Source organism: Penicillium odoratum, assembly GCF_028828045.1.
Source record: "Penicillium odoratum strain IBT 22623 chromosome Unknown utg000001l_segment0_segment0, whole genome shotgun sequence".
NCBI classification, from domain to species: Eukaryota; Fungi; Ascomycota; class Eurotiomycetes; order Eurotiales; family Aspergillaceae; genus Penicillium; species Penicillium odoratum.
In genome coordinates this window covers 3,104,420-3,116,485 of record NW_026643143.1, presented here as the reverse complement: position 1 = coordinate 3,116,485, position 12,066 = coordinate 3,104,420, and the positions used below count along the sequence as shown (strand labels likewise).

Below are 12,066 nucleotides of genomic sequence, written 5' to 3'. Positions count from 1 at the left end.
CCCATATTGTGGAGCATCACCTATATTACTCTCCTATGCATCCTGCATCTTATTTCTTATTTCTTATTTCTTACTTCTTATTTTTATTTTATCTATAACCATATAGCTAGCAACCGAGATACCATGAATATGTCAACCTATCAATCTTCATGTACGGAGTATTCAAGTTCCAAGTAGATCAACGTAATCAATGATCGCTGCCTACAGAGGCCGCGTACTGCGCCACGATCAGGCTCAACAGTCGCACGCCCTTAGACGCCCTTGCTTTAACTTTGGTTAGGCCAAAGTGTTACGTGGGCATTAACAGATAACTGTTAACATTGTAAATAAAAGTCCTGAAGACCCCCGCCCTCTACCGAACGGGACCCGCTTTCTACCTGTTTACATTTGGACTTCACATCCCACTTTCTCCAATTATCCATCAACGTATTGATCTATTTCACGGCCGGCGCATCGCAGCCGTGCCATGTCTATCGTTACCGCGACCCAAGGCCCCGTCGAGGCTCGCTCCTTATCCTCCATTACCGCCATCGCATCCAACCCCCCGGCCTATCCGCGCAATCCCACACATGAGAAGCTTGACCCACTAGTACTATACATCGTACGGGTTCCTGGAAGTCAAGGTATGTGATTTACAGAGTCCCTGATGGTCCCCGCCACTGTGAATTTGAGATCTTATCGGAGAGAGATAAGCTGCATAACTGACCGGTAGCGCACGAACAGACATCTTCCTCTCTCCCGTCAAACCCCCCACCAAATCCAGTGTCTCCGCAGAGGCCATCAACGCATCGCTTTTCTATTTACACGTCGCGACACCAGAAGACGATGCGCTACTACAGGAGGTCGAACGGGAGCGCGAGAAGGAAGCGCAACGCCGGAGGGAAGAGCTCGAGGCAGCTGGTCTCGATGACCCATCCCAGCGGGAGTTTGCCCGCCTGAACAATCCTCGGAGGAAACCCGTGGGTAGGGCAGAAGCTGATCCGGATACTGCGCCAGCTTTGGCGCCAGATATTATCGTTGCTCCGTCAGGTAATTATCCTCCTGCATTGCCGCCACGCCGGCCAGCACCCATGCCGCAGGTATCTGCGGAGAATATATCTTTTTCGGGGACCCCTGTCACCAATGCGTCGCCCGGTCTATCTTATGATCCAGTGAAGACACCGTTGGAGCCTGGAGCTCAAAGTCCTATCTCGCGGCGGCCGTTAACTCGTCTACGGCCCACCGAGGCGCCATTTGGCAGTCAAGCGGGCAATGAAGCGCAAAGAATGGAGAACCGGTGGAGCGCATTCGTGGGGCAGGATTCTGGTCCCGGAAGTGAAATGGGGAAAGAGAGACATGAGACTTATGCGGCTGGCCGCCATAGTCTCGATGCATACAGGCCACCACTACCACCTCGCTCGCCACAGCATCGGACAAGATCACCTTTAAGAAGCCCCGAACAATCGCCTTCTAGACAGAAAAGAGCCCCTCGCCAACCCCTAAATAATAACGCAGGTTTTCGCCTCACGCTAATCCGGCGTGACCCCGCGTCTGGTACGCAATGGAACGTTGCGACTATCTCAACCCCGCATATGGATCACAATGCAATTGATATTGATATTACGACACCGGGATACAACAGATTTGCCGGGTCAAATGAGCCGATGTCACTTGCTAGTCTAGCTGCTAACCTCCCTGCGGGGTTCATACGCACCGCCGGATCTTCTATACCTCCACAACTACACGCCAACCAACCCAGCGAGCTGCAACAGCAGAAGCAGCAGCCACAATCAGGACCCCGCAAGTTCCATCGCCAGCTCTGCGTCTCCAAGTCCCTAGAAGACCCCAGCGCAAGCTCTGAATTCGGCAACGGACACGACAAATTAAAGAGCGGCTACTACGTCTTCAACTCTCCCTGGAACGGCACCTGCACATTCGCCAGCAGCGTCAACGGCCGCAGTCTCAAATGCAAACACATGATTCCAGGCCCAAGCTCACCCCAACCCGGCGAAAACGATCCCAACCCCGCCGTAACAGTAGCCGAGATCCGCTTCAACACCCCCTTCCAAGCTGCAAACCTGCACTACCACGCCGCACCACGATCCCACACCTCAAATCAATACTCACCAACATCCACATACGACCCTTCAAATCCAGAAACCCACTCTAAACGAACCTCTCTTTCCCAATTCCTGAATCCAAATAACTACGCCCGTCCCCGTGCTCACTCCGGTCCCAATGCTCCTGTTTCTTCGAACACGCCTGACTCCCAAAGACAACCTTTTGATCCTGCCGCTATTCTTCGTCGAACCTCTCTACGTGCGGGCAAATTCGCACAGCAGCAGACGAATAGATTCGGGCACCAGCATTTCCATCGCAGGAGCACGAGTACCAGTAGTGGAGATTCAGACGAGGATCGGTTGGACTTTTCGCTTGCGAGAGAGCTTGCTGGGGGTGGGATGCGGGGGAAGAGTGCTAAATTAGGCAAGTTGATAATTGAAGATGAGGGTATTAAGATGTTGGATTTGGTCGTTTCGGCCTGTATGGCTGTCTGGTGGAGGGGATATTATCATTAATACCTCAATTTGGATAATTTGGTGTATTTGGACAGAATTCATTGCTCTATCTACAGCTGGTAATTAGCTTTTTAGCTTTAGCTTTGCCTCAGGGTTGCGGTCAGTTTAACATATCATACCATACTAGCATAAGAGAGCGTCTTTACCTTTTACTTTTCCTTGCTCTGCGTATGGCATCCGCATGTACAGAAGATTTATTTTATTCAGGTTTTAATCGATGCTACCATAAAGAATCCCAAAGCACCCATCTTGACATTGCAGTCAAATCACCATTTTGGCATTTTGGTATGTTTGGACCACGGACAAACCATCTATCTATCTGATCCAACAAAAACAAGAAAGGGAGAGAAACCAAAATCTCAAATCATGAGGGAAACCAAACAGACTCAGGTCCCAAGGAGAGTAAAACATAACACAGGTTAACAGGCCAGGTACAACCAGAAACGCAAAGTGAGGAAAGACAAGCGACAAAAAAAAACGCAAAGCTCGAAGGAATCTGAAGCTGAATCTGAATCTGAAAGCAAAGCAAATCATGCAATCATCTGGCCTTTCCCTCGGAGGTATCTCTTTGCTAATTCATTATATCGACATGCAGGGGAAAACCGAGTGCAGTTGGCAGAACAGGCGGAGCCGAACCGAGCTGAATACGAAGAAAACATGCCCAAGGAAGGAGGGCGAAGGAAAGTAATAACGGACAGGAATTGCTCAGTGGTGCACATCCATGCCGCGCTGCAGCGAGGACTCCAGGTCGTTCATGTGTCCACTGGCGGCGGCAGCCTCCTGGGGTCTGGGGTCCTCGGTCGTCCAGCCGCCCTGCTGGTCGGGGATGGGAACATTGGTCTGCTGTTGCATCTGCTGTTGTTGAGCGGCGTGAGCCTGAGACTGCTGGCGAACGGTGCTGCGGAAGCGAATGACCTCATCGAGGATCATCTTGCGCATATCGTGGACCTCGTCGACGACTTCGAAGTGGAAGTCGAAGGTGGTGGGACATGTAGGCTCGTCGGAGGCGTCGTGCCAAATGTGCAGGTAAGGGTGCTCGAGGGCTTCCTCGACGGAGATACGGGAGGAGGGGTCGAAGGCAAGCATGCGGTCCAGCAGGTCCAGGGCGTCTGGGTTGGCGTTGGGGAAGAGTCGCTGGAAGGGGATTTTGGGCATGAAGGGCAGGTTGCGAACGTATTCCTGGGCGCGGGGGGAGCCGATACGCGCGAGGGTCTCTTCATTTGGTGTTCCAAGGTAGTGAAGGATCTGGTTCAGCTGGTCGACGTAGTCACGGCCTTTGAAGAAGGGACGGCCACCCAGGAGTTCGGCGAGAATACATCCCACTGACCACACGTCGACTGTAGTTAACGGGTTAGGGTTTTGGCTCCATGACTTTCTTGGTGAAGGGTAACGTACTGGCTTTGGTGTAGCTCTGGAAGCTCAACATGATCTCTGGAGCACGGTACCATCTTGTTGCAACGTACTCGGTCATGTAGCCAGCATTCTCCTCGGGGTCAATGGAGAAGCCACGGGCCAGGCCAAAGTCGCAAATCTTCAGCTCGCAGTCGGCATTGACGAGCAGGTTTCCGGGTTTCAAATCGCGGTGCAGCACATTGGCTGAGTGAATATACTTGAGACCACAGAGGATCTGGTAGATGAAGGATTGGAAGTGCGCATCGGTCAAAGGCTGTCCAGAACGAATGATGGCCGCCAAGTCACACTCCATCAACTCTATAGGAATTCATCAGAACAAATCCACATCGCGTATACCATCATGCATAGAGCAAGGGGTCACAAACCCTCGTAGAGATATGTTTCGTTGAAGTTGTCCGGTCGGGGGATGTCCATATCGTATAGGCATGTAATCTAAGGAGGGGTTGCGGGTCAGCCTTTCGTAGTATTATCCGTGGCGGGGAAAAGGACATACGTTACGGTGACCTCGGAAGTGCTGGAGCAGCTTGATCTCTCTCAAGGCTCGCTTGGCGAGAATCTTCTTGCTGAACACGTTGGTGACCTTCTTAATGGCGACACCTTCGCCGGTCTGAACGTTGGTCGCAGCACTGTTGACGACGTCAGCCTCCGCACCCATGGAGAACAGCAACCACCACACGAGCCTCTGGGAAGCCTTCAGAGAACCTACCATACGATACCGTATGCGCCCTGACCCAGCTCTTTAGTGACATTGTACTGCTCGTTCACGACGAAGTCCTGGTTAAAGACCTTGAAGACCTTGCGACCCTGCAAATCAGCCATGGTGAGGGATTCTGCCAGGTATGTGGTAAAGAAGAAAAGAAGGAGAGGAGTAGGGGATCAAAGGAAGATAAAAAGAAGAGAAGAGAACACTGCCACAATTGAAAAAGGGGAGGGCCGCGACTCGACGTGTGATGAGAAACAAGAGCCCCGCAGTCCCCGCGGGTGATCGGAGCGTCGGTTGGATGAGGCCACGCAAGTATAAATGTTCTCTGTAATGAAATGAAAGAGAAATGATAAAGGATCTAGTCAGGGCTATACAGAGTTTTTTACTTTCTTTTTGTATCTATTTATTGAATCCGAAATTTCATAATCTTCTTTGTTGACCCCAAGTGATGCCTTAGACTTCAGGCATAATACCAGCCCTACCAGTACAAGGTTTTACTAATTAAAGTCTAAGATTCTACTATATCAATTAACACCGTGACCAACCTTTCCGCATTACAAAAGAAAGAGAAAACCGTAAAAATAACCTCGGAAGGCCTGTATCTCTACACAATACCTGAGAAGTTCTTGCTTTACTCAAAGTTACTCAAAGTAACTGCTCGCACTGGAGAGAGAGTATCTGATATCTTGTCTTTGCTGTAAAAGTGCGGGATGAATGAAGATTGAGTAATAAACGAGACCCTTGATATCGGCCACGATTGAGAAAGATACGCGTGTGTGGGTCCGGGCTAAAGAAGGTAAACCCGATCATGATTTGACAAATAAAGATATGCGTGACTCGTGAGCGTATGGAGGGTTCCAGGGATGTGGTAAGCACTAGCAGGGCTGAAATTAACGCGTTTTGTTGAGGGTTTTAGATTCGATCGAAAAATGGAGCTTGACTGGCAAAATGATGTCAAAAGGATGCAATCGGGTGTCAAAGGGTATCAAGCTTAAGACCACCACGCAAAGGGGCCATAATGAGCACAAGGGCGAGGAAGCGAGTGTATGAGCAGGTGGGATGCACAAGGGAAAGCCTCTCGGATTGCAGGCTACCGGGCCTCATCGCATGGTGAGACGCAAACCCTAAAATATCGGAGAAAGCAGGACAATAGGTAGTATGTTGCCTGACAGATTGTTAAGCACTGTACAATTTTCGTCTTTAAAGTTGAGTATGTGTGTTCGCTTTAAGATTACCGCCAGCCCAGACCCTGATTACTACTATTACACGAGGTATGCATGGGATGTAATTACTTCGTGAAAAATCAACGGAATACCCGCATGCACTTCATATCACTTTTCATAAATGGGTACCATGTCTCGAAGACCTCTATTCATCTCGCTCTACAGAGCATTCTCCAACCGCCGCTCCTTGCGCAGCGCCCTGAACTTGATACGAATCTCCTCGAGGGGAATCATAACGCCCTGCTTCTGGCTCGCTGGATCATCTCTGTTGCGGACATTGACACTACGCTCTTGCATTTCATTGGCTCCAACAACTACAATATATCAGTATTAAGAGTCAAAGCAATTAAAAAGGAAAAAATAAGACTTACCGAGAATGAAGTTATACTGGGCTAGTTGCGCCGAACGAATCTTCTTTCTGCAACGATTATCAGAATATTTTCTAGCGGAGGATGGGAGTTATGCTTACGGAAGAGTGTTGCCAGTGATGTCAACATCGACATTCAGTTTGTCAGCCTGTAACACCTTTTGGATTTCAAGGGCGTAGTCGTTCAGAGCCGGCATCACCGGAATGACCTAATTATTTTAGCAATTTTCAACTTCTGATCCAAAAAAGTGGTTCACGTACCATGACCTGGCGGGGACTCAACCAGAAAGGCCATTTGCCACCGAAATGCTCAGTAAGGATACCCATGAATCTTTCGTAAGATCCGATGATGGCACGATGGATAATGACAGGTCTGGCACGACCGGCCGGCAGCTCTTTGGTGTTGGTCTTAGCCTGGGCCTCCTCGCCCTCCTTCTTCGGCTCTTCGTTCGTCTGCTTTTCACCCTTCTCGTTTGTAACATATTGTAAATTGAAATTGAGTGGCGCCTGGTAGTCCAGCTGAATCGTAGCACATTGGAAAGAACGCTAGACCGAGGAGTTAGGGGATCAAACAAATATCAAAAAAGCACTGGAGCAACCAAGCGAGGACAGTTTCGGATTGTGAATGAAAACATACCTTCAAAGCATCCTCAATGGTAATGTCGATCTTCGGTCCGTAGAAGGCACCATCACCCTCATCGATGGTCCATTTGTCGCCCATGAACCTGTTCAACACAATTTTCAGCTGATCCTCGGCGTGATTCCAAGTCGCGAGTTCACCCATGTATTTTTCAGGGCGGGTAGACAGCTTCATCTTGAAGGTAAAGCCAAACAGTCCGTAGACGGACTGCAGGAAATCAAACAGACCCTCAATCTCGGACATGATCTGGTCTTGGGTGCAGAAAATGTGGCTGTCATCCTGCTGGAATTTGCGCACACGGGTCAGGCCACTCAAGGCTCCCGACGCCTCGTTACGGTGTAGGACACCAAAGTCCGCAATGCGCAAAGGCAGTTCACGGTAGCTACGATCACGGTGAGCAAAGATTTTGTAGTGCCCTGTCTCCGGTCAGCATTAGATCCTCAGCAGAGATCGGATGGTTTTATGCACCTGGGCAGTTCATAGGCTTGAGGGAATAGGCAGTCGAAGTTCCCTTGCTGTGTTAATATGAGCTGACTCGAGAAGATATTGGAACACGAGCTCACCTTTTTCTGTTCAATTTTGAACATGTCGTCCTGGTAATCTTTGAGACATCATCAGTCATGTGATAGTATATCAAAAAATTATAAACTCGGCAACTTACGTTCCCAGTGACCAGATTGCTTCCACAATTCCTGGAAAATCATCAGTTCTGCTATCCATAAGCAGGTCGAGATGAAACTCACCGTGGAATAAATGTTTGGGGTTTGGCATTCTGAGTAGCCTCTTTTCATGTACTCCTTGCGAAGCAGCTTTTGAATAGAGTTGAAAATCTTCGTACCGGCGGGCAAAAGGAAAGCAGAGCCAGGAGAAACATCGTCAAAGAAGAACAGTTCTTGTTCTTTACCGATCTTCATGTGATTCCGCTTTTCCGCCTCTTCCAGGAATTTCAAGTGCTCGGCCATGCCCTTCTTATCCGGGAAGGCGACAGCTCGGACACGCTGCAGGGAGTCGTTGGACTGGTCGCCGAGGAAATAGGCAGAAGAGTTCTATTACGTATAAGCGAGCTGGCCTGTAATAATAAATGAATGGATGGAGACCGACTTGAAGAATTTTAAAGCTGCGAACTTTATTAGTATTTTGAATATGGGGTCCACGGCAGAGATCGACCAAGGTGCCACATCGGTAGACCTGTAACAATGTCAGCGGTGAGGAACGGGGCTCAGTGGGGAATACTAACAGTACTGAACTCCGTATCCACCAACTTCTCAATGTAGTGAAGCTTGTACTTGCTGTACGAGAACATCTTCCGGAGGTTCTCCTTGGAAACTTCCAATCGATCAAAGCTCTGCTTGTCCTTGAAAACAGCCTGGGTACGCTTGTCGAGTGCCGGCCAGTCGGTCTCTCGGATGACACGTCCGTCAGGCATGGCCATGTCGTAGAAGAAACCCTGTGGGGTTGGGGGACCGTGGGACAGGAAACATCCATATTCACATTCGCAAGCCTCACCAAGACAGTGGGCGCTGGAGTGCCAGAACACATCGCGAGCCTCAGGGTTGCTGAACGGAAGTAGTACGACGCTAGCGTCGCCCTCAAGAGGGCGATTGAGGTCCCACAATTCACCGTTGACTTTCGCGACAACAATATTGGCGCTCACATCCTTTGGGACGTCGCGCAGGAAGGATCCAGGTGTGGTCTCGTAGGCCTTGGCGGGGACGGGGGAGGGGTTGCCGTCGCCAATGTCAAGGGTGACCTTGATTTCATGGTGTTCACGGTTTTTGGTTTCTTCGAGTTGCTTCTGCCAGAGCTCTTCGAAGAGCTCGTTTCGTGCTATCATCCATTCGGGCAGGACATCGGGGGCGGGAGCCTTTTTCACTTTCGCATCGTTTGGCGGGGCAGCAGCGGCTGGTTTGGCCTCACCATCGGCGGCAGGGCGCACGGGCAGATCCTTGGGGGCCTCAGAAGCCATGGTTGGATCCCTCAGAGAGGTGTCAGGGAAATTGGCCGACGAGAAACGGAATGGGATGTACGAGTGAGTAACCTGCTGTCGATATTGGGAAATTGTGACTCAAACGGGACTCTTTTCGTAGCGGGAGGGGCGGGCGGTGAGTCATGTGACCGTAAACTGCCCTGGCTAGCGACGCTTTACCGTATGAAGTTTCCACCACCCGAAATCTTCTTCGTCCAAGTCCAACCTCCAAACTTTCATACATCGCAAAAATGTCTTTCCGTGGCCGTGGCTTCTCTGCCACCGGTGCGAACCGGGGTGGTTTCGGTAACCGTGGTGGTAATACATGTCCCCGCGACACCAATTGAGAGATCGGATGGAAGCTAACGAAATTTTTTTTCCGGGTAACAGGTCGCGGAGGTTTCCAGCCATCGTTCGGCCCCCCAGCCCAAGTCCTGGGTAAATACAATTCCTATCGAATCGGCGGACATTTTACGGGCGCAATGCTGATATATGTTTTTAGAGATGGGTACCGTCATGCACGCCTGCGAGGGTGAGATGGTCTGCGAGTCTATCAACCCCAAGGTTCCCTACTTCAACGCCCCGATCTACCTGGAGAACAAGGTATGTTGTCAACCACGCCGCCGCTTTTACAAATCACTTGAAGTTCATTAAGCTAACGGCTTAATCAATAGACTCCCATCGGTAAGGTAGATGAGGTTCTGGGCCCCATCAACCAGGTCTACTTCACCGTCAAGCCCCAGGACGGCATTGTCGCTACCTCATTCAAGCCTGGTGACAAGGTCTTCATCGGTGGAGACAAGTTGCTGCCTCTTGAGAAGTACGTTATCTCCTTTCCAACGGTTCATGCCCTGTGTATGGTTGCTGACGATCTACCCCAGGTTCCTCCCCAAGCCCAAGGCCCCTGCTGGTCCCAAGGTCAAGCGCGCTGGTGGTGCCCGTGGCGGTGCTCCCCGTGGTCGCGGTGGATTCGGCGGTCGTGGCCGTGGTGCCCCCGGTGGTTTCTCCCGTGGTGGCAGCTTCGGTGGCCGCGGCGGTGGTCGTGGTGGTAGCGGCTTCGGTGGCCGTGGTGGTTCCGGTGGCTTCGGTGGCCGCGGTGGCTCCGGTGGCTTCTCTCGTGGCGGTGGCCGCGGTGCTCCCCGTGGTGGCAGCTTCGGTGGCCGCGGTGGTGGTGGTCGCTTCTAAGATATTACTGAACGACTATTGTGTCTTCTTACGGCGTTTGGGGGATTCGGGAGCTTTTTGCAGGAATATTTCTTTTTTTCTTGTGCATCCTGACACAATTACTGCTTCTGTGATTGCAGAGACTGTAGAATATATCCAGTCATAAAATTTGTCTTCTTTACTGCTCATCCTACGTATGACAATCCGTCATTATGCTTGTAATCTTCAAAATACTTAATTTAGTTTGGAGAAGTCCAAATGCGTGTGGCTTGAAAGTGGCGTGCACCGCCTCACGAATATTGCCTCGGGAAATGACGTTGACCGCTCTGCGAATCTGTGCGTCCGTCAACAACTCGAAGCAGGATTGACGGTCATTTTAACTTCTTCAACCCTCTCAGATTCTGGAACCAGAAATCCTCTGTCCTGCTCTTTTAATTTTTCTTCGGTCTTTCCTTGAGCATGTCTCGCAGAAAATCGACCATGGCGTCGAGTGAGGTCAGCAGCGTCCCGCCTTCAAGTGACGGAGGTCAGTATGCGATCGACAGTGCACCCCTCGTGAAGTGTCGCTCACATGTCATAGGTCAGGAAAAGCAGAAAATGCTTCTCTCTGAAGAGCATGGACATTTCAGCATGGTGAAGTGAGTGTCGGAGTTCCTCTGCTACTGCCTCCTTTTCCTAACATCGCCATTAGAGCTCTCCACCTTGCCGATCTGGTTACTGAGTTAAATGGTAAGTGGTTTATCCTTGATCCAGAGTGATTACAAACAAGTAAGGTTTCTGACTTTGATTTACAGGTTTCTGCGGAGGCAAGTTCCAGCCATTCCACAATCTGATGTTATATTAACCGGTGGAACAGTCATGTCCGTCTTCTCTTCCATGCGCTACTGTCTCGGAGATCCCACAGAATACGGTGCCATGTGGACTGCCCTTGCATTCATGCCATTTGGTCTCTTCTTCGACTTTATGGATGGGAAAATTGCTCGCTGGCGCAAGAAGTCGTCCCTGATGGGACAGGAACTGGACTCGCTCGCCGATTTGGTAGGAGACATTATCCGGCTTGCCCAACAATTTCCACAACGCAGACACTGACTATTTGGGGTGTGCTACAGATTTCTTTCGGTCTCGCTCCCGCCGCAGCAGCCTTTGCGCTTGGCATTCGCACAAATGTTGATCACCTCATCTTGACCTTTTTCGTTCTGTGTGGTCTCACCCGTCTGGCCCGGTTCAACGTCACCGTGGCTGTTCTGCCGAAGGACAAGAGCGGAAAGTCAAAGTACTTCGAGGGCACTCCCATTCCCACTACCCTGTATATCGCCGGTCTTATGGCCTACTGTGTCTCCCAAAGCTGGACTCACGAGAACATCCCCTTCGGTCTTATTGCCGAAGGTACTGCTCTGGAGTTCCACCCGGCTGCATTATTGTTTGTCTTGCATGGCTGCACGATGGTTAGCAAGACCATTCACATCCCCAAGCCATAAATCTGGTTGACTTTGGTCGAGCGATCTAGTATTTCATTTTGGAATGCCTGGGCTTGTCTCAAAATTGCGACAAGCAACCATGAAAATAAAGTCCGAGATCATTTCTTTGTTTACCGCCATAAGCAAAATGAATTATCTCAATCTACTTAATTGAGAACGATTTAATGGAAAAAGACATTTTCGAATGATTTTCAAGATGAAAATGGAGTCCATAGAGTTACTAGCTGTCAAACATGCTTTCCTGAGCAGCCAAAATCTAAGCTCTGTACATACCCTTGATTGCCTATGTGCTGTACTTTGTAGAATAACGCTGTCCTATCTTAGTCAAATGTTGATCTCTCATCTTAAATCACCTTGTCATGTGCCCGTGACTGATACAAAATGCATCCAATGAGCACTTGAGGCATTCAACGTCCCATTTTATGGTTGTCATTTCATCGAATAGGATAGTATTCTGATTTAGCAGCAGCCATGTTTCGCATCTGAACAACAGTTGATCCCACTGCCAGGTGGCGAATGGATGCTGTATGAGAAATGTCTTGAATGCCTTGAATGTC

General features: G+C 50.0%; 5 protein-coding genes across 5 annotated transcripts; 3 read left to right on the top strand and 2 right to left on the bottom strand.

Annotated features, from left to right (window-relative positions):
• Nucleotides 1-466: 466 nt before the first annotated feature.
• On the top strand, nt 467-2,555 carry N7520_001184 (uncharacterized protein; the record flags this gene model as incomplete). The annotated part of the gene is made up of 2 exons (XM_057135119.1): nt 467-623; nt 724-2,555. The coding sequence occupies 2 exons, from the start codon at nt 467-469 to the stop codon at nt 2,553-2,555; spliced, it is 1,989 nt and encodes a 662-aa protein (XP_057001055.1).
• Nucleotides 2,556-3,260: 705 nt separating this feature from the next.
• Nucleotides 3,261-4,787, bottom strand: mpkA (mitogen-activated serine/threonine-protein kinase SLT2; the record flags this gene model as incomplete). The annotated part of the gene is made up of 5 exons (XM_057135118.1): nt 3,261-3,892; nt 3,951-4,265; nt 4,334-4,400; nt 4,462-4,594; nt 4,675-4,787. The coding sequence occupies 5 exons, from the start codon at nt 4,785-4,787 to the stop codon at nt 3,261-3,263; spliced, it is 1,260 nt and encodes a 419-aa protein (XP_057001054.1).
• Nucleotides 4,788-6,053: 1,266 nt separating this feature from the next.
• N7520_001182 (threonine--tRNA ligase THS1) lies at nt 6,054-8,867 on the bottom strand (the record flags this gene model as incomplete). The annotated part of the gene is made up of 11 exons (XM_057135117.1): nt 6,054-6,208; nt 6,266-6,312; nt 6,364-6,470; nt 6,523-6,807; nt 6,899-7,317; nt 7,370-7,412; nt 7,465-7,502; nt 7,563-7,593; nt 7,645-7,947; nt 8,003-8,089; nt 8,139-8,867. The coding sequence occupies 11 exons, from the start codon at nt 8,865-8,867 to the stop codon at nt 6,054-6,056; spliced, it is 2,244 nt and encodes a 747-aa protein (XP_057001053.1).
• A 251-nt stretch (nt 8,868-9,118) lies between these two features.
• Nucleotides 9,119-10,052, top strand: N7520_001181 (H/ACA ribonucleoprotein complex subunit GAR1/NAF1; the record flags this gene model as incomplete). The annotated part of the gene is made up of 5 exons (XM_057135116.1): nt 9,119-9,185; nt 9,258-9,305; nt 9,370-9,470; nt 9,542-9,687; nt 9,749-10,052. 5 exons carry the CDS (start codon nt 9,119-9,121, stop codon nt 10,050-10,052), a joined length of 666 nt encoding a protein of 221 aa, XP_057001052.1.
• A 459-nt stretch (nt 10,053-10,511) lies between these two features.
• Nucleotides 10,512-11,509, top strand: N7520_001180 (CDP-diacylglycerol-serine O-phosphatidyltransferase; the record flags this gene model as incomplete). Its single annotated transcript, XM_057135115.1, has 4 exons — nt 10,512-10,669; nt 10,723-10,760; nt 10,888-11,069; nt 11,141-11,509. 4 exons carry the CDS (start codon nt 10,512-10,514, stop codon nt 11,507-11,509), a joined length of 747 nt encoding a protein of 248 aa, XP_057001051.1.
• Between the last annotated feature and the right edge of the window lie 557 nt (nt 11,510-12,066).